This window comes from Coenobita brevimanus, chromosome 107, assembly GCF_032717465.1.
Source record: "Coenobita brevimanus isolate Jiangsu-jjx chromosome 107, ASM3271746v2, whole genome shotgun sequence".
NCBI lineage: Eukaryota > Metazoa > Arthropoda > Malacostraca > Decapoda > Coenobitidae > Coenobita > Coenobita brevimanus.
In genome coordinates this window covers 19,236,485-19,259,008 of record NC_137060.1, presented here as the reverse complement: position 1 = coordinate 19,259,008, position 22,524 = coordinate 19,236,485, and the positions used below count along the sequence as shown (strand labels likewise).

General features: G+C 39.3%; 1 protein-coding gene and 1 non-coding gene across 2 annotated transcripts in view; both read left to right on the top strand.

Annotated features, from left to right (window-relative positions):
- Window positions 1-22,524, top strand: part of HERC2 (E3 ubiquitin-protein ligase HERC2) — a 433,977-nt gene that overhangs the window by 189,889 nt on the left and 221,564 nt on the right. The window contains exons 39-42 of the mRNA XM_080285543.1: window positions 6,202-6,346; window positions 7,410-7,600; window positions 8,871-9,000; window positions 18,191-18,307. Coding sequence (XP_080141669.1) covers window positions 6,202-6,346; window positions 7,410-7,600; window positions 8,871-9,000; window positions 18,191-18,307 — 583 coding nt within the window. The remainder of the gene's footprint in view (window positions 1-6,201; window positions 6,347-7,409; window positions 7,601-8,870; window positions 9,001-18,190; window positions 18,308-22,524) is intronic.
- On the top strand, window positions 850-968 carry LOC145416823 (5S ribosomal RNA). The gene has a single exon (XR_013900347.1). It is a non-coding gene; the product is annotated as a 5S ribosomal RNA (ribosomal RNA).

The following is a 22,524-nucleotide window of genomic DNA, read 5'->3' as shown; positions in this document are numbered from 1 at the left end:
CTTACATCTTGAGTTTCCAATAATTTGTACACTTCCTGTACCTCCACTTTTATATCTTTTATCACCGGTACATTTCTAGTCACTCCCTCCCCTTCCACAAACTCATTTTCATTAGTGAAAACTTATTGGAAACATTTGTTCATTATTTCATCTTGCATTGCTGCATCTTTATAGACCTCTCCTTCTACTTTCAGTTTAGTGATTCCTTCCCTTTGTTTCAATTTGCCATTAACAAATCTGTAAAACAGTTTGAGTTCATCCTTGCATTTGTCTATTATACCTTTTTCAAAATTCCTTTCTTCTTCTCTATCTATTCTTGTGTAATCATTTCTAGTTCTTTTATATTCTTCCTTTGTTCTGGTGTTGCCCCTCTTTCTCCAGTTGTTCCATGCCTTATCTCTTTCTTTTTTTGCTATCATACACCTTCTATTAAACCACTCCTTTTTCCTGTTTTCTTTCCCTCTTACTCTTGGTACAAATTTTTCCACTCCCAAATTGTAGAGGTCTAGAAAGATATCCCACTTCCTTTGTACCTCTCTTGTTTCTCTGAATTTTCTCCGATCTGCATTTTCAAAAAAGTTTCTCAGTCCTGTGAAATTAGCTTTCCCAAAGTTGTATCTTCCCTGTCTATGAAGCTCGTCTCTTGGCTCGACATTCCCTATCATCATCTGGAACTCAGTGACCACATGATCACTTTTTCCTATAGGACAGAAATATTTCAGTGATTCTATTACATCGTGTTCTTTGGTAAACAGTAAATCTAACCTTGCTGGTGTGTCCTCACCTTGGAACCGTGTCTCTTCTCTGACCCATTGCGTCATCACATTATTCATTATTATATTTAATAATGCCAACGGCCATACCACGTTGAGTACACTGCTTCCCGTCCAATCAGCAAAGTTAAGCAACGTTGGGTCTGGTTAGTACTTGGATGGGTGACCGCCTGGGAACACCAGATGCTGTTGGCATCCCTACGTTTCAAGTGGGGTTGGTGGAGGATTAGTGCCCCTCCCTGTAAAACAATTAACTCTAAGCCCTTGGCCACCCCATTTGGGATACATGGCATCTGGCAATGAATGAATGAATGAAATATTTAATAATATAGTGCCCCACGAATCCTCGCTGCCTCCTGAGTCCCATTCCTCCCAGTTCACCTCTTTACAGTTAAAGTCACCCACCAAAATTATATTATTGCTTTTCTCAATTATTTTTTGTAAATAGCTAGCCATATCTGACAACATCTCATGGTATTCGTCATCATTCCATGCACTCGTCTTAGGGGGAACATAAACTACCGCCATATCTCTCTTGACTTTCTCTCCAGTTTCTAATTTCATATATATCACTTCAGCCCTGCCTTCTCCCATTTCCACGGTATCTACATTTATGTTGTTCTTCACTGCTATCATCACTCCTCCTCCCGTTTTTTCTTTTCGGTCTCTTCTCCACAGATTGTATTTACTATCTCCCAAATGAACATCAATATCCCCTCTTAATTTGGTCTCTACAAAGCACATGACATCAGGTTCATATTCTCTCAAGAAATCATTAATTTCAAGCCCGGCCGATATTAAACCATCAATATTAGTGTATATCACCTTTAAATTATTTTTCATGTTTTTTTATACCCTCTTCTCTCCTTCTCTTCGTCAGTACCACTTCCTCAATTTCTAATCTTTCACAGCTATCCCCCTTAGTTTCCTTCGCTTCTATTTCCTTATATACCACTTCCTTACTTTCATATCCAATACTCTCCAAAAAAAAGTATTACATTCTTCCTCTGTCCTCTTATCATTTTTTTCCTTTACTTGATCCTTCAGTGATTTTAAAACTTCTCTTTCTTCAATTAAATCTTTTCTTATTATAATATTTTCCATTCCAGCCTCTTTGCTTAATTTCCAGGTCATTTTGAGTGTATCATTTACTAAACTTTCTGATGTCAACTTGACTCTCATTGGTCTTGTTTCCCCTTTCCTATAAGGCCCTGTCCTCCTTACATCCTCAATTTCTTTTACCCACTTGTCTCCTTCGGGGTCAATTTTGCCTAATATACCTCTCACCAGGTTCGTGTCTCTCTCGAGTCTCATGAATCTAATCTTTTCTTCCTCCTCCCTGTTTCCAAATATTACCTCGCATCTGTTCCTTTCTACAGTTTCTCTCACTATTTTCTCTTTTTTCTTCAGTATTTTCACTACATTTTCTTCCATCTTTTTCTTTTTCATTTCCCTTTCTTCCTGGATGATTTCTCTTAAGCTGACCACTTCTTTCTGTTCTGCTTCTATGTGTGCCCACTTTGCCTTATGTTCTTCTAATACACTACTCACCTTCTCTGTTTTATTAATACTCTCTTCTAGTTTCCTCCTCAGTTCAACATTTTCACACTTCAAATTTCTGATTTCTTCATTCGCTGTCTCATTGGACTGGATCAGACTCTGTATAGTAATTTCCGTATTCTCAGACACGTCCTTTAACACTAAATTCTCCACTTTCTTTTCAAGTTCACTAATCCTCATTATCAATGTTTTAACCAGATCCATGATATTAGTATTTCTATCAAATCCTGGAAATTTGAGTCCCTCAGTGTTTACATTTTCGGCCATGTTGGATGTTGGTTACTGTAGCAAAAACAGCTGTTACCGAAAATACTACAAAACATTCATGTATATTCTTCCCAATAAATCTTTACATTTTTGGTAGTCTGTGTTAACTTACAATATTTTAAACTTAAAACAAAACCATAGGAGACAGGATAAACATAATTCCTGGAAACTACTTAAGGTATGCAACCTGGGCCTGGGAGCTGTTGAGAGACACGTCCGTCCGTTGTGGCTGTCCGTGTGTGTGTGTGTGTGTGTGTGTGTGTGTGTGTGTGTGTGTGTGTGTGTGTATTTACCTAATTGTGATGTACAGGAAATGAGCTACGCTCGTGGGATCCCATCTCTGTTTCTCAAAAAGTCAAATTTAGCTTTAAACTCATTTAAGTTTTTAGACTGGACGATCTGTTTGTCCAGGTTATTCCACAGGTCTATACATCTATACGGAAAACTATATTTCTTGATATCCTTCAAGCAGCTTGGTTTCAGTTTCATTCTGTGTCCTCTTGTTGCTCTCTTATCCCATAAAAACAGATCCTCTTTGTCAATTTTATCTACTCCCACCATGGTCCTGAACACTGCAATCATGTCGCCTCTCTTTCTTCTTTCTTCCAAGGAAGGCATATCCGGCTTTTGCAGCCTCTCTCTGTACGACAGATCTGCCAGACTGGGGACCATTTTGGTTGCTGTTCTTTGTATTCTCTCAATCTTGTTTATATCTTTCTTTTTGTGTGGAGACCACACTACCACTGCATATTCTAACCTGGGGCGAATCATGGCCACTATCAATTTTTTCATAATCTTCTCATCCATATAATGAAAAGCTACTCTAGTATTAGTCAGGAGTTTATACATCTCTCTAACTGCCTTGTTACTGTAATTTTCAGGTGACAAAGTGTCCTGGACCAGCACTCCCAAATCTTTCTCTTCTCTCGCTTTTGTGATTGGTTTGTTACCCATCAAATAATTCAATGATGGCCTCTTGGTACTTTTACCCATTTCCAATATTTTACATTTCTTTGCATTAAATTTCATTTCCTATATCCGGCTCTAATCGTGTATCCTTTCCAGATCCTCCTGCAACATTGTACAATCCTCCTCAACTTCTACCTTCCTCAAGATCTTTGCATCATCAACAGAAAGACTTGCATAACTGTTCACTCCATCTACCGTATCATTTACATAAATCAGGAACATAACTGGCGCCAACACCGAGCCCTGTGGGACTCCACTTGTTACTTCCCTCCATCCAGACATCCTATCCTTTATTACTGTCCTCATTTGTCTGCTTCTCAAAAAGTCTCTAATCCATTCCAGGAGGTTCCCCTTCAGTCCTCCTATATGCTCTAGTTTCCACATTAGTCTCTTATGGGGTACCTTGTTGAAGGCCTTCTCCAAATCTAAATACACACAATCCACCCAACCATCTCTTTCCTGTAGCATGTCAATCGCTCTTGAGTAAAAATTCAACAAGTTGGAAACACATGACCTTCCACTTCTAAATCCAAACTGGCTATCAGCCAAAAAATTCATCTCTTCCAGATATTTTATCCATCTATCTTTCAAAATTCTTTCGCACAATTTTGCGACCATGCTGGTTAGAGACACTGGTCTATAATTCAGGGGTTCTTCCCTGTTTCCTCTCTTATAAATTGGTACCACATTTGCCCTATTCCATTCTTAAGGCACTTTCCCCTCTTCCAGAGAACACAATTAAACTGTGAATCTTAGCTGCCAGTTGTTTTCTGCATTCCTTCAGTACCCAATTAGAGATTCCATCTGGTCCTGGGGCTTTCCTTACATCTTGAGTTCCTAGTAATTTATACACTTCTCGTACTTCCACTTTTATATCTTTTATCACTACATTTCTAGTCACTCCCTCCCCTTCCACAAATTCCTTTTCATTAGTGAAAACTGATTGGAGACATTTGTTCATTATTTCTGCTTGCATTGCGGCATCTTTATAGACCTCTCCTTCTACTTTCAGTTTGGTGATTCCTTCCTTTTGTTTCAGTTTGCCATTGACAAATCTATAATACAGTTTGGGTTCATCCTTACTTTATTTTATCTATTATACCTTTTTCAAAATTCCTTTCTTCCTCTCTACATATTCTTGTGTATTCATTTCTAGTTCTTTTATATTCTTCCTTTGTTCTCCTGTTACTTCTCTTTCTCCAGTTGTTCCACGCCGTGTCTCTCTCTTTTTTTGCTATCATGCACCTTCTATTAAACCACTCCTTTTTCCTGTTTTCTTTCCCCTTTACTCTTGGCACAAATTTTTCCACTCCCAAGTTATAGAGGCCTAGAAAAATATCCCACTTCCTCTGTAACTCTCTTGTTTCTCTGAATTTTCTCCAATCTGCAGTTTTGAAAAATTTTCTCAATCCTGTAAAATTTGCTCTCCCAAAGTTGTATCTTCCCTGCCTATAAAGCTCATCTCTTTTCTTCACGTTCCCTGTTATGATCTGGAACTCAATAACCACATGATCACTTTTTGCAATAGGACACAGATATTTCAAGGATTCTATTACATCGGGTTCTTTGGTTAACATTAAGTCTAGTCTTGCTGGTGTGTCCTCACCTTGGAACCGTGTCTCTTCTTTGACCCATTGCGACATCACATTGTTCATTGTTATATTTAATAATATAGTGCCCCACGAATCTTCACTGCCCCGTGAGTCCCATTCCTCCCAGTTCACCTATTTACAATTGAAGTCACCCATTAAAATTATGTTGGTTTTCTCAATCATTTTCTGTAAATAACTAGCCATATCTGACAACATTTCCTGGTATTCATCATCACTCCATGCTCTTGTCTTAGGGGGAACATACACTACTGCCATATCTCTCTTGCTATTCTCTCCAGTTTCTAATTTCATATTTATCACTTCAGCCCTGCCTTCTCCCATTTCCATGGTATCTACATTTATGTTGTTCTTCACTGCTATCATCACTCCTCCTCCTGTTTTTTCTTCTCTGTCTCTTCTCCACAGTTTGTATTTACCATCTCCCATATGAACATCAATATCATCTCTTAATTAGTCTCTACAAAGCACATAACATCAGTTTCATGGACCCTCAAAAAATCGTTGATTTCAAGCCTTGCCGGTCAACATTAGTATGTGCTACCTTCCAATTATTTTTAATGTTTTTTATACCCTCTTTTCTCCTTCTCTCCTCTGGTACCACTTCCTTAATTTCTGATCCATGACTCTCCAACAAAACATTGTCTTCTCTTCCTCCGTTCTCTTTTCGTTTTTTATCTTTGCTTCCTTTACTAACGCCTATATTTTAGCTCTTTCTTCCTCATTTGCATCTCTCCTTATCCAAACATCTTTGAACCCTTCCTTGTCTGATAATTTCCATGTTCTACTGATAATTTCATTTACTGTTGCCTGAGACTTAAACTTTACCTTCAGTGGCCTTGCCCTTCCTTCCTCCTACTTGTGTGTGTGTGAATGCATGTATGAGAGAGAGAGAGAGAGAGAGAGATAATGTATGTACATGTTCATACATGTGTAAATTCATATGCATGTAGTCTGTTTGTTTTTCATTTCTTTGAAGTACATTCAGGGGATAATGCTTTAGGATGATGAATTTTGTGCAGATTTTGGCACTACGATTACTGACATCAGTGCTGCCCCACCGTATTGATGACCTTGGTGAGCGTCAGGCACTGCTGGACCGCATCTTCTTACTCCTCGGCAACACCATCCTCACCTGTGCCAATGACCCTACCATCACACCTGCCAGTATGTTCCCTCACACGCTGATGTTAATGATTGCGAGCTGATGTTCCCAAATGGGGGAAATTCCCCAGTGGGTGGGGGAGGAGATATTGGACATTCCAGGGGTGAAATAGACAAGACCAAAATGGCCAAAGCAGCATTTAGATGTGGTGTTAGTTATAGATTTCATATATTTTATTGTCAGATGGCTTTTGGCTTTTAATTTGTGGATTTTAAGGGGAAGGTCAGAATTTTGATCCTCAAATAAATATTGTGCTGCATAAAAATGCAAAATGTCTAAAATATTTCCCAAACTTTTTTTAAAATCTCTGTAATACAGTTACAGTATATTTCTTGCCATTGAATAATAAAAAGTAAAGTCAAATGGAGATGAATAGCTCTAGAATCTGGAGATATTTAAAATAAGTCCCAAAGGAGGGGGGGGGATCCTCGCTTTGGGAGTTGGGGGATGGGCAAATCATCAAAGATTTTCTGGCAAAAATGGGGAATGTCCAGGAAAAATTTGAGAACCTCTGATCTAGAGTACCCGAATTATGAAAGATTCAAGTTTCAAAATTGTTTTACAGTGTTGACTTAATGATTTGAACACACAAACTCTTGGATAGTAGAACACTGCATTAAGATGCATTGTGTTTATATTCATTTCTTAACGCTTCACCAAAATTACACTTCTAGTAATGCTCTATAGTGGAAAAGAGTCTTACAACATATTTCATGTAGAAATAAGAGGTCTGAATATGGTGTCAGGGAAGTGGCTAGTTTGTCTGCAATCATTTGAAAAGAGAGTGTTGAAATACCAGTAATTCAACTCAGAACTTGGTATTAGTGATTCATATTGTGCCCAATTTGCTTCCTCATATCTGCCAGACTAGCTTGTCTTTCTTCCCGTTTGAGTAAGTTTGAGGGTGGGAGGAGGCTTGGAAGGTCTGGAAGTAAATGGTTGGTAATGATATACTAGTAAAAATATGTGAAAAATAAAGGTATGAAATCTTAGAGGAAAGAAAAAATGCCATAAAATAAATTTGAAAAAAGTACAATCTAACATTTTTTCATATTGGTTTTTCAGGTAAGAAGAGTGCTGGTGCATGTGTAGCAATGACATCAACACACTCAAGCACGGTGGTGGAGGCAGTTGTGGCACTGGTTCGCACACTACATGCCCTTCCTGTCTGGAATGCAGTCATCAATGATGCCATAATTGAAAGACTTGGACTTGTGTCACACTTACTGTCTGATCTCTCCCAGTTTCAGTTGAAAGTAAGAGCAGCTTTAGGGGCCTGTGTAAGGTAAACTACTTTTCCAGTATAGGATGCATATGTTTACTCCTTCCCCACCCACTCACCCTTTTTTTTTGCTAAGTATGTCACTGAACTCTGGTATATGATTTCAAGGCTTATAAAGCTTCTCTTAAAGGTTTATTTTATACATTACAGGTTTATCAGTTACGCAAAGCAGGATGGTATCATTTTCAGTAACTTGTCCTATACCATTATGTGAGATTCAGCCTGTCTGTATGTCTGTCTGTCTGTCTTTGCCATAACTCTTTGTAGACAGTTTGATGGATTTGAATGAGACTTCCCAGGTGAGTTCATCTAGTTACCTTGAAGGTTTTCTGCTATATACAGTTAGCCCTGAACATCCACGAAACAAACGTCTGCATCTCCTCCTTATCCGCAAGTTGATCCTGGGAGAAAAATGAAAAAATTAAAGCAAAGGAAAAAAAATTGCATGTACTGTAACTTGCAGCATCGTAACACATAGGAAGCAACCTGACCAAAAAAATTTACTCAGTTTATTAATTATTTATCTTCAGCATCCGCCAATAAAATGTGGGGGAAAATTATGCATCAGATCATTTGTTTATAGCGGAAATACTTGAATAACAAAGCTTTCACCACTGCCTTGCATTTGCTAGCAGGTAATCAGCTGACTTTGTTTACAATCTACCGATGCATTTGGTGTGATTCAATCATACCGTGCTTCATGTGTATTCATATCTAACCCACAGAATGCTTAGATTACTGTTTATTCATGATGTATTTATGATAATGCCAAAAAGGTTAACTCAGGGACTGCATCCAGTCTTCTGTGGCAACACAAGTTTCCATCTATGCAGCCCACTCTCACCTTTAATAACTACCATAAACAAACCCTAGTTTGGTTTCTTGGTAACGAGCTGGGGAATGGTTAGGTTAAAATTATCGATGAAATGATTGATGAGTAGCTGCGAATGGACACTTAAGGGCTGAGAAATTTTGGACTGTTGGACCCATCTTTGGGAATAATATTACTCTTTACATGCATCAACAAACATCACCCACTTGCCAGGGGACTTAGCCTATAGCCTAATCCTTGCTGATGTTCAGAGCTGACTATTCAATTTCCAATCATTACTTTTTTTGTTCTGTTACATTTATAGTCATATTTTTGTTTACTTTGCTCAGAAAGGTAAAATCTAAGTAGTTTATCGATTAAAGAGTTTATTAGGGTTTACTAGTTATAAAATAAAAGTAATTTGTGCCCACAGGTTGATGACTACCGACCTGGGAGCCTGGTTGGACAAGCAACAGGTATAGCAGCATCTCTAGTTATCATTGGAGGAGTGGATGCTCGGCCCAGGTTGGGAGGTGATGTAGTACTGGAGGAAGGAGGATTAGGTCAGTAGTATGTCTTGTATAATAACTCTTTATTATATATATATATATATATATATATATATATATATATATATATATATATATATATATATATATATATATATATATATATGTGTGTGTGGGTGTGTGTGTGTGTATTCTTACCTAATTCTTACCTAATTGTATCTTTACAGGAATGAGTCAAGCTCGTACTGTCCCGTGTCTTAAACCATATTTATCGTACATATCCTTAAATTTGTGAATTGTTTTGGCACACACTATTTCATTCTGTAGTGCATTCCATTGATCAATTCCTCTGTTTGGGAAACTGAATTTCCTTACGTCTTTATCACCTCTCTTTATGCAGTTTTTTGCAGTGTCCTCTTGCTGATGCTTCCCCATATGTTAAGTAATCATTTATGTCTATTTTCTCCTGCCCTGATATGCATTTATATAGCATTATCATGTCACTTCTTTTCCTTCTCTTCTGTAGTGTTGGCAGATTCAGTTTATTTAGTCTTTCTTTGTAGCTTAGGTCCCTTAAGCTTGGTATCCATCTTGTAGCGGCCCTTTGAACTTTTTCAATCTTATCTCTGTGTTTTTTTAGATGAGGACTCCAGACTGCTGATGCATACTCCAGGGTTGGTCTAATGAATGATGTTATTATCCTTCTTAGCATGTCTTCATTTATGTATGTGAATCCTGTTCTCATATTTGCAAGCAGTGTATACCTTCTCACTGATGTGGTCAGCTAGAGATAGTCTGTTATTGACAATCACACCTAGGTCCTTCTCTCTTTCTGATGTGTGTAGGGTTTTATTTCCTAACGTATAATCCCAATCAGGTATTTTTCCACTTTTACCAAACTTGATTACATGACACTTGTCCACATTGAATTCCATTTGCCATGTATGTGCCATTCATGGAGTTTATTTAATTCTTCTTGTAGCTCTTTACTAGATTCTGTGTTAGTAATTCTCCTTTGTATTTTTGCATCATCTGCAAACATATTCAGATAGCTTTCATTTCCAGTGTTACTGTTTATATCATTTATATACACTAAAAACATGATTGGTGCCAGCACTGAACCCTGTGGTACTCCACTAGTCACTTCTTTCCGTGATGAGTAGTTTCCCCTTAGTACTGTTCTCATTTCTCTTTTTATGAGAAAATCTTGCATACAACAAAACAGTTTGCCTCGAATTCCTCCTTGATGGTACAGTTTCATAAAAGTCTTTGGTGTGTTACTGTGTCAAATGCTTTCTTGAAATCTAAATAGATACTGTACTGTCCACCCATCCTTCTCTTTCCTGTATTGTGTTTGTTACTCTGTCATAGTAGCTCAACAGATTAGTAACACATTATTTTCCTTTCTGAAACCAAACTGTCTTTCTGTTATCATACTGTGTTCTTCTAGATGATTTACCCAAGCTTTTCTTATAAGCTTTTCTAATACCTTGCTTACAACACTGGCCAGTGATACTGGTCGGCAGTTGAGTGGATTTTGTCTATTTCCTTTCTTGAATAAGGGGACAATATTTGCTTTCTTCCAAATATCAGGTAGTTTACCTTGATTCAAGGATTTCTTGAAAATTAAACATAATGGTTTACTTAACTCCGTTGCACATTCTCGTAGTACCCAACATAAAATTTCATCAGGACCACTTGCTTTTCCTCTGTCTAATTCACTTAACTCCTCCTGTATTACTTTTTCTGATATGTGTATATCTGGTAGTATGTGTGGACATGCATGTTCCACATAGTCCCTCTTAAAATTTTTTTCCTCTGTAAAAACTAATTGGAAATTCTTATTTAGCGCTTCACAAATATCTTTCTCTTGTGTATAGGTGATTCCCTCGTCCGTAATGGATTGTATTATATCTTTTACTTTGGTTTTGCTTCTGATGTAGCTGTAAAATAGCTTTGGTTGATCACTACTTTTATTTATTATATCCTCCTCAAAATGTTTTTGGGCTTCCCTCCTTATTCTTGTATAATCGTTTCTTGCCTGTTTGTAATTATTATATGCTCTTTCACTATTGTGTCTTCTGTATCTATTCCACAACAAATCTCTTCTTTCTTTTGATTTTTTACATTCTGTATTGAACCATTTCTATATTTTCTTATCTGCTTCTTTGTGCTGTGGGATGTACTTCTGGACTCCTATTTCATAAAATTCACAGAATTTTTTATATACAGCATTTAAATCTTGTCCTCTAAGCTCATTTTCCCAATCAACTTCTAAGAAATACTTCTTTAGGTCTTGATAATTTCCCTTTTTATAGTTTAGGCTCTTTTTGTAACTTTCATTGCTGTTAACTATGTCATATGCTATCCTGAAGTTGTAATTTAGTACTGCATGATCGCTTTTGCCGAGTGGAGGGTGATATATTAAACTGTCAATATCATTTTCTTGCCTAGTAAATATTAGCTCTAGCATTGAAGGTACATCGAGTTCTCTTTTTCTGGTGGTTTCCCTTACATGTTGTGTTAGGAAAAACTCTTGCACGAGATCCAGGTGCTTTTGGTCCCAACAGCTTTCTTGGCTAATTATATCTAGAATATTCCAATTTATATTTGTATTAAAATCTCCAGTTAGTATAATTCTTTCTGATTTCTCTTCCATTTTATGTAGTAATGATCTTAAATTTTGAATTGTACTCACTGCCAGGTCTTCATATTCGTCTCTTTCCCATGTGTTTGATCTGGGTGGCACGTACAAATTGGCTACAATTACTTTCCCTTCAGATGTGTTGATCTCTACTGGAATCAGTTCTACTTGTGATGGTATATCTAGTTATATTTCATTGACTTTTAGATTTTTCTTAGTTAATATTATAATTCCTCCTCCTTTTTTTGAATTTGTCTCTTCTCCATATATTGTATTCTTCTAAGTTTAGTATGTCATTGGATATCCTTGGTGTTAATTTTGTTTCAGTTAGGCATATTATATGTGGTTCATTTTCTCTGACATAATCATTCATCTCTAATAATTTAGATACCATTCCATCCACATTTAAGTACATCAACTTTATCATATTGTTTATATACTTGTCTTGACATGGTTCTACTACCTTCCTCCTTTTTATTCCCTCCTGTTTGTGTACCACTTTCGTACCTGCAATCCTATTACTTTGTAAAAAAATGTGTTCTTCTCCTCTTCTGATCTTCCCTCATTTTTTGTTTTTGCTTCCTCTTCTCTTTCAGTAATTCCAGTTCCTCTTGTGTAGGCATCTTTTTATCCATACATCTTTGAATGCCTCTTTTTCCATAAGATTCTTTGCATTTTTTAGTATCTCTTCCACAGTGTTTACACTCTGGAAAGTTACCTTTAGAGGTCTTATCTTGCTTTTCTCGTATTTCCCTAACCTTTTATGTTCCTCTATATCTTTACTACAGATTTCATCTGATACTTCTTTCAGTAAGGTCATTACATTTGCCATCTCCTTTTTGTCTCTTGTGATCTTGTTTTTTACTTCTTCCTCTTCTATACCAGTGATTACTATAGATTTGTTGATATCTGCTGAATCTCTGACTAACTTTGGATTGTTTTGGATTATTCTTTTCACTTCCTTTTTAATGCTTTTTTCCTCTGCCCTTGTTTCTAAGTCTTCTTTACTTTCACCATTTCAGCATACATGGTTTCCACATCATTTTTGTAGCTTTGCACAGCTTCATTTACCTGTGTTATCTTCTCCTCAGTATCACTGCTCTGGTCTATGAGACTGCTTACTTGCCTAACTGTCTCTGTATCATTTTTGAACTCTTCCATAATACTCTCGTGATTGACTACTGTCCTTGCCATTTCACTCATTTTCTTCCTAAGTGTACTCAGTTCCACTGTTAGTTCATTGATGGTTGTTTCTTTCTTGTTGGCCTCTCTTCCTAGTTTTTCTATTTCTTCCTTTTGCAAGTGCATCTGCTTCTTTATTTCATCAGTTTCATTTTTGAAAGCCATTTCCAGTTTGTGTACACGTTCAGCCAGTCTATTGTGAGTCTCCACTTCTACCAGTTCTTGGTAGAAATCATCATCTTGCTTTCTACCTTTATCCCTTTTCTTTTCCAAATTTGCTTTACTAAAGTATGTGTCCATTTTGCAATACTATAAGCACAGTGTACTTACTGTACATTCCCTGGGGCAGTTGTAGTCTAAACAAACCTCTGCTGACTGAGCACATTCTTTCGCCACTTGATTCTCTTTTCTGTTTTAACAAGTCTTGTTTAAACTTCTTATTTTTTTTTTTTTTTTTAAATAAAAAATCATTTAGTCTAACCTGGTACAGAGCTTGACTCATATAAAGATACTAATTTAGGTAATGCCACTGGCCATGCTGGCTCGGTATGGAGCACTGTAGGCGAACATCTGCACTCCTTGGTGTCTCCCGTGTGTGTGTGTGTGTGTGTGTGTGTGTGTTTAATAATGAAATCCATAGTGAATTACAAGAACATTGCCTATTCAAGTTCCACTGTTACCCGTGAAGCCGATTTAACAATATCATATAGTGAACTATAGCCATCAGTTGTATGGAAAAGTTGTGATGTTTAGCAGTACATCACTGGCCTAGAATGGGGTTTCACTGGTGTAGGATTAAAACTTCTATGTACAGTACTTTGATACCCTAAGAATGAAAAATGTTTCGGAAATATTTTGCTGTGATACTTTTAATTCGGACGATGATGATGATGATGATGTGTAGAGAAGAACAGATTAAATCACTGCTGGTTATTTAGGTTCTTATTTATTTTTAAGAACTTCAGAATATCTTTTTTTTTTTTAAATCCCCTGCCTACTTTCAATTAACCCTTTGAGATTCCATTGATGCATTCATGCATCATTTCAAATCCAACCTCAGAGATTCCGATGACGTGTTCATGCATCATTCCAGATCCAGCCTCAGAGATTCTGATGACGCATTTATGCGTCATTTAAGGTCCATCCTTCTATCCATTATCGAATCCTATGCTGCCCCATGAGGAGTAGAGGAGCCAGGGGTTAGACAAGTTGGTCCTGACATTTAAGATTAGAGATACTTTTGAAATATATTCATCATAAGTCGCATTTAAGGATCATAACTTCAACTCAACATTTTGACATTTTCTTTTCTATGTTTTCCGTTTTTGAACATACTGTACTGCGATAAAGTACAACTATTCAGCTTTAAAATGACGCCAAAACCAGCATTCCATCATGAAAAGTATATTTACTCAGACCGATCAAAGAAAAAGATCATTAAGCGAATATGCGGCTGAGAATCATACAAAATTGTGCATCTTTTTTCTTTAGCTTTACTGTTCAATAACATGCATAAATAGCCATAAACTGTATATCATTGTAAAGGTAATTTATTGTAGTTTTGCATGATTCAAGCCAGATTTATATATCTTTATTACTCTATTCTTGGCGAATATTTTACTACAACGCGAGTATCCTTTCCCCTTCTGCATATGGTCTAAGGAATGCAGAAGGGGAAAGGATACTCGAGTTTGGGGAGGCAATGGACATGATTGTGTGCAACACATATTTTAGGAAAAGAGACAGTAGGTTAATTACGTATGAGTCAGGGGGAAATAGCTGTCAGATAGATTATTTTCTGGTTAGGATTGGCTGGTAGGAGGTTAGTGAGGGATGTTAAAGTTATAGGAAGTGAGAAGTGTGTGCAGCAGCACAAACTATTGAATTGTGATATGGTGCTTAAAGAACAAGTGATGAAAAAGAGGACTTATGTACCTAGGAGGAAAATATGGAAGCTGAAAAACCCAGTTGTAAGGGATGCCTTCTATAGCGAGTTGAGGAGAGTGGTGGCTGAACAGGGAGCTGTAGACAGAGGCGTTAATGAACAGTACAGTGCCCTCAAGGACAATTTCTTGAGAGTTACTGATGTAACATGCGGTTGGACAAGAGGACCACAAAGACATAAAGTAACTTGGTGGTGGGATGAGGGTGTAGAAGCTGCAGTTAAGGAGAAAAGAAGGCTTTTCCGGGAATGGAAGAAGGGTGGTAGCAAAGAGGAATATTTGGCTGCCAAGCGTAGGGCTAGAAGAGAGGTATACAGGGCAAAGTCTGAGTCACAGAGACTAGTACTTGATACCTAAATCATGGGGAAAGGAAAAATATGATATTTAGGATGGCAGGTCAAGTGAAGAGGGATAATCGGGATATTATAGGTGAGCAGTGTGTGAAGAATGATGAAGGAAAGGTAGTGGTGAACGGTGAGGATATTAAAGATGCATGGAGAGAGCATTATAACCGGTTGTTGAATGAGGAGTTTGACTGGGACAGGGAAGGTTTGGAGCCAGCAGATCCAGTGTCTGGCCCTTGGCCTTTGGTTGGTGCTGCTACTGTGAGTGAGGCAATAGGCAGGATGAAGGTGGGGAAGGCAGCAGGTGTGTCTGGGTTGACTGCCGAAATGTTGAAGACCTCAGGCGATATAGGGGTGAGTTTAGTCACTGACCTGATAAATAGGATTATTTATGAGTGTGTTGTCCCAGATGATTGGCTGAAGAGTGTAATTGTAAATGTGTATAAAGGGAAGGGTGATGCCCTGGAAAGAGGAAATTATAGAGGTATAAAGCTTTTAGATCAGATAATGAAGGTAATGAAGAGAGTTTTAGAAGGTATGATTAGAGAAAGAGTGAATATTGATGAGATGCAGTTTGGGTTTATGCCAGGTAGGGGGACCACTGATGCTATATTCATTGTTCAACAGCTTCAGGAAAAATATATTGGTAGGAGAAGGGATCTTTATTTTGTTTTTGTTGATTTGGAAAAGGCTTTTGACAGAGTCCCTAGAGAGGTGGTGAAGTGGGCAATGAGAAAGCTTGGCTTGGAGGAGTGGCTGGTTAAGGTGGTTATGGCTATGTATGTGGGTGCTCACACCCAGGTAAGAGTGAATGGAGCTCTGAGTGATGAGTTTTCTGTGAATGTTGGTGTGCATCAGGGGTCAGTTTTGAGTCCCATGTTGTTTATCATGGTACTTGAAGCCCTTTCACATGACTTTAGAAACGGACTCCCATGGGAGTTGCTGTATGCTGATGATTTGGTGTTGATTGCAGAGAACGAAAGGGAGGCAGAGGAAAGGTTTAGGAAGTGGAGAGATGGTATGGGGCAAAAGGGTTTAAGGGTAAATGCAGATAAAACAAAAGTGATGATATATAGGGTTGGTGGCGGTACTGTCAAAGACGAGGGAGAGTGGCCATGTGCAGTTTGCCACAAGGGCGTGGGATGTAATTCCATCTTGTGCAGTGTGTGTGATAAATGGGTGCATAAGAGATGTAGTGGTATCAGGGGTAGACTGTGAGATAATGCTGATTTTATGTGTACGGCGTGTCGGTGTGAGCAGGTGGAGATTGTCAGACGTGAAAGGATTGAACTTGCTGGTGAATCTCTTGAGTGTGTGGAAGAGTTTTGTTATTTGGGAGACATGGTGTGTGCTGGAGGTGGGGCTGGAGCTAGCTCTCTGGCTAGGGTGAGAAGTGGTTAGAAAAAGTTCAGGGAGCTCTTGCCTCTCCTGACATTGAGAGGACTCTCCCTACGTGCTAAGGGGTCTTTGTATGCAACATGTGTTAGGAGTGTAATGCTGTATGGTAGTGAGACTTGGACAGTGAAGGAGGAGGATATTCGCTGGCTCAGACGTACAGAAATGACAATGATTAGGTGGATGTGCAGTGCGTCCCTGCATCCAAGGCCTGGAGGGGCTGGGTTTACGATGGAAGAGTTGAGAGGTAGGATGGGACTGGAGTGTATTGGTGTTGTGATGAGGAGAGGTAGATTGAGATGGTTTGGACATGTGGAGAGGATGGGGGATGATAATTGGGTGAGGAAGGTGAGAAGTGTTAATATTGGGGGTGGGGTTATGAGGGGTAGAGTGAGAAAGACATGGGACGAGGTCATCAAGTGTGACCTCAGGGTTAAGGGACTGAACAGGGAGGCTGCAATGGATCGTGCAGCGTGGAGAGCCGCCATTAGGTGACCAGGGCCGACACATGCAAGCATGTTGGAGCCTTTAAAAACGAAAACGAAAACATTGGCAAGGTATGATATTTTTGGTTTTTGCCATACATCAACTCGTTTGACTCTTTGATTTCTTTGTTACTGTATCCAGTTTTTTTTTACATAATACAATAAAGTACAATTATTCAGCTTTAAAATGACACCAAAACCAGCATTCTATCATGAAAAGTGTATTTATACAGACTGATCAAAGAAATATATTGCGGCGTGAAGATGCTGGTCAGCGCAAGAGCAGCTGATTCTAGGACAGACATAATCTGACCAAAACTGAAACTTGACACGGTTTAAAAAATGAAAAATCATTTTTTTTTAACTCGTCATCATAACTAGAATTGTCTCATTATCTAGAATTATGTTAAAGTCCTGCTTCCATAATCAGAATTTTGATTCAAGTTAATTTTTGTTCTGTACACACACAGTAAAGTGATGGTGAATGTTTTTGGCAAATCAGATAGAGTCAGGATTCTGGGGGCTTGAATGATGAGTGAATGGGCGTGTGGCCCATGGATTGGGCAAACTTTGGCTGTCTGGATGTGCTACTCCTCACCCAGCCCTAGGGTGTTTTTGGAGGTCCAGATGATGATGATGATGATGATAATTGTTCTGTACGTCATTCCTTATTTAGAGTGAATACATGAATTTAGATGTGGTATATTCTTCCTTTTTCAAGTTAATTCAGATGTACTCCACCTCATTTGAAGTGAGTTTAGATATTTCCTTCCTTGAAGAGAGAAACCTGTTTTGTACACAGGAAAAATCATCCAGTATATTACCAATATGCCGGGAATCGAACCTGAGACTCTCAGGTGAGAGCAAGGCAGCATACCACTACACCACAACCAGGTAAAAGTTATCTAACATTGTCACAGTCTTGTAACCAATGTCCCTCTGCCCCCAACTGTGGGCCTGAAGAGGATGAGATAACCCCCTGGCACTTGGGCAAGTAATGCTTTTAATCTCTCCCAAGCACTTACAGATAGTCAGAATGAAGAGAGAAACCTGTTTTGTACACAGGAAAAATCATCCAATGTATTACCAATATGCCAGGAATCGAACCCGGGTTCGATTCCTGGCATATTGGTATTATATTGGATGATTTCCTTCCTTGTTTGAAGTTGATATAGTTTTATCCATTTTTGTTTCTTATCATTGACATAACTTATGCTCTCTAATAGTATATAATGTGTTTCCCTTTGCCAGGCACCATTGCTCGCATTGGTCAGCACAAGGTTTATGTCCAACCACATGAGGGAGGTGCCCTACTCAGACTCAGCCTTACCTCACTTATACCATCGCCAACCAAACGCTTTGCTATTGGTGAGTCTTTGGTTATGAGTTATTGACAGTTACATTACAGTAAACCCTTGATATAACGAACTGATTGTGGGGAGGGGTGGGTCCATATATCTGAAAGTTTGCTGTATTCGTTGGTCGTTATTAACGGAGGGATTACTGACCCAAGGTCACTCTATCTGTGGAGTCGTTCGGTCCTGCATGCACAATCACAACTTACTCTATTAAGTTTTACATGGAGAATTCAATGGTTTATGTAGTTGTACAGTACTATCTATCTATCTATTGCCAGATGCCTTAACCCCTTATATGGGGTGGCCACAAACAAATTGTCTCCACGTCACCCTGTCCCCTGCCATTTAACTGCCTGCCTTGCTCCCAATTCACACCCCCCTCTCTCATATACCTCTCCACTCCATCCCTCCATCTCATCTTTGGCCTTCCCCTCCGCCTCTCTCACATACACTCTCCTCATCAGTCTCTCACTCTCCATCCTCTCCACATGCCCAAACCACCTCAGTATGTTTCTCCTAATGCTTCTTATCACATCCATATCCACATCACAATGCTCCTTCACATCCTCATTTGTCAGTTTGTCACTCCATGTGACTCCACAGGCTCCTTTCAAATAACTCATTTCCACTGCTCTCACTCTTGACTTGTGTCCCTCCAACAAGGTCCAAGCTTCACTTCCATACGTTAGAGTTGGTATCACAATACTGTCACGTAATAACTTTTTCACTTCCATGCTCACTTCCCTGTTTCTTATCATTGCCTCCAAGGAACCAGCAACCTTTCTTCCGTGTTGTACACTTTCAAGCACTTCACCCTCCAAACTTCCATCCTTACTCATCACACCACCCAAGTACTTAAACTTACATTTTCCTTTTCCTCATCATCCAACCTCACTGTCACTGACTTCACCTCTCTCAAAGACCATAACTTTACTCTTCCCTACATTCACCTTTAGATTGCATTTCTTACACACACTCCCAAACTCATCCACCAAGCCTTGCAGCTCCCCTTCATCTTCACTTAACAACACAATATCATCAGCAAACTACAGGGAGTTTCCAAACACTGCCCTCTCTCATTAGTGCCACTCCAGTATCCACTGCCCTACCTTGTACAATATCTCTATTATTACCCCATCGCTATACAGATTGAACAACAATGGAGACATGACACATCCCTGTTTCAACCCAACCTTCAAATAGAAAAACTCACTTAGTTCACTGTCCACACGCATTGTAGCCTTATCACCCTCATACATACTCTTTACGGTATTCAACAGCTTCCTATCTACCCCATATTTTCTTAATACTTTCCACAATCCTTGTCTATCCACCCTGTCATATGCTTTCTCCAAATCCTTGAAGGCTGCTTACAACTTCTTTCCCTTCTCTAGACACTTTTCCACTAAAGATGTAAGAATGAATATCTGATCTAGACGACCTCTTCCCTTCCTAAAGCCTCCCTGTTCTTCTCCAACAAATTCCTCTGTTATTTCCCTAACTATGTCAATAAGTATCCTACTGTATACTTTTCCTATTACACTAAGAAAACAAGTGCCCCTATGATTACCACACACTTCTTTTTCCCCTTTACCTTTGTTCAAGGGAATAATTATACCTGACTTCCAATCATCCGGGACTTTACCTTCCTCCCAGGCCAGTCTGCACATCTTCCACATCCATTCTACTACTCTTTCTCCCCCATACCTCAGCATTTCACCACACACTCCATCAGTTCCTGAGGCTTTCCCCATTTTGACATTCTTCATTGCTTCCACAACTTCCATCCTACTGATTTCTTCCTGTCTTCTCACCTCTCTCCTTCTCCCAGCCAGTCCCCAGCCACTTACACTCACATTACTTTCATTCTCTATGTTCAACAATTCATTGAAGTGTTCTCTCCATCTGGTCACTTTTTCTCCCGTCTCAGCTACTAATTTACCATTTTTATCTTTCACTCCCCTACTAACTTCATTGCCACCCTGTCTGACTCTCTTTACCTCTTTCCAGAACATTTTCTTACATTCCCTCCGCTTGACACTCAAATTCCTTCCAAATTCCTCATCCACTCTCTTCTTACTCTCTCTTACCAATCTTTTTACCTGCCTCTTCCTTTCTACATATAACTCTCTCTTCCGTCTCTGAACTTCTTCCACGCCCCTATTTCTCATCCATTCATTATATGCTTTCTTCTTTTGTGCGACAGCCTGTCTCACCTCGTCATTCATGTACAGTACACGTACAGTAAATACCATCCTGTATGAAGTTGTACATGTAAATACAATGCCTATAATGTAATACAGTACAGTAATACCTCGATACGATACCCCTACTGTGGATGCAATACCCTGGCCTAACGATAGGGGTAGAAATACCCGGCACCGCCATACCCCTCCTAACGATGGCCAAACCCCGGTTTAATTTTTTTTTTTTTTTTTTTTTTTTTTTTTTTTTTTTTTTTTTAAAGAGTAAAATTGTGTTTAGGTTGATTTATAACTTTTCAGACTTAGGTTAATGCATTTTAGCCATAGGTGGAGTGAACATTGTCATTTTTGGTTACAGTTTACTAAGCTTGATTTTTTCCAGACTTATAGTTGACAATATTCAGATTTTTTTTGTTGGTTTTAGTGAGTTATTTACAGGTGTTAGGCTTAGGTTAGCTTCCTTGACAGCTGTTAGGCCATTTAGATTGGCTTTAAACTTTTGTTTTGGGCTCATTTGGGTGGGTTTTGGGCTTGGCTTGGGAGGAAACTCAAGGCTGGTAAACACTTCACACTACTTTACATGTTAAAAGTACCCCGATAGACGATACCTTGCCTAATGATTGGGTTTTGCCTAACCACTTACATCATTAAACCAGGGTACGCCTTTACTGTTACAGTACATTTACCATGCCAGGGAGTGTCAGGAAATGCCAAGAAGTGATGGTGTAGTCAGCACAGGAATAGGAGGGAGGCAGGGGGGATTTCTGAAGAGGTTAAATGCTGGCATCACACAATACACCTGTACACCGGAGCACACGACACTGCACACCAGAAATTTTCGTACTGTATCACTAGAGCACTATACCTAATTTAACACTGAATAATACAAACTGAACACTCTAGAACAATATTTACAATGCTGGTGGCTCTGGTGTCATTTGTGTCAGCAAGGAAGTTGTGCTGGTGCCAGAAGGCAAACTGGGGAGGCTTACAGAGGACGTCGAAGCAACAGACACACTCAAGGTCTCTGACATAGTACACTTCTTTTTTCTTGGAGGCAAGACAACAGGCTTAAAGAAGTCTTAAATTTTCTTCTGGACTTGGTCTCTCCTCATAAGGTCCAGCCTAATCCATCTGAGAAGTTCATAATTTTCCTAAAGAAAGCCACTAATGTCCTCTGCTACGGCCAAGAATGTGTCTGCTGCATCAATGGCTGCAGAGAGGGATGGCCCACGTGGCCTCTCCTCTTCCTTCTCCGCAGGTGGTTCAGGTGCGGTCAGTTCCTGCACTGTTTCCTCCTTTGTCTGGTGGTGGTATCCGGGCAGACCAGCATTCTCATCCAGCCAGTCTTCCACCTTTTCTGCTGGGATGGAGCCTTGGCCACCTGCAGCCAACATTTTGGCTGCCTTTGGTGGCTGAAACCTCTCAAAATCTGGCTTCTGGACTGGAGTCTTGGGTGTTTTTAGGAGATTACGCCACGCATTGTGGAGGGTAGTCATTGGCACTTTCCTCCAGGCCTCTGCACATTTCAGAATTACATCCTTGATATATTTCTTAAAATTGTCTAGTTGTCTTCTTCCCCCTGGTGTCCACATACCCCTCCCCCTCCATCCCATCCTCTGTCACGACAAAGCACTGATCCAGATAAATATTCCGATGATGCCTTTTCGCACTTTCTATCATCCCCTGGTCCATTGGCCGAAGTAAAGCAGTCGTGTTAGGAGATAAAAATATTGCCCTTATTTTTCCATCCTTGGAACACAATTTTGCAGTGGAGGGGTGGGCTTGGGCGTTGTCAAGGAGCACAGCCTTAACATCCTCCAGACTGATGCCAAACAAGGCCTAATGCTGCCAAATGGAGGGGTCAAAACTGTGATGAAACCAGTCGGTTATAATCTCCTGGGTAAACCAGGCAAAGTGGTTGCTGTGGTATTCCTTAGGAAGCTTCTCCATAATACCTTTCAGAGCCCTTGGCTTCCTACTCTTACCCACAACGACTAGTTTCAGGCAGTGGGACCTGTCG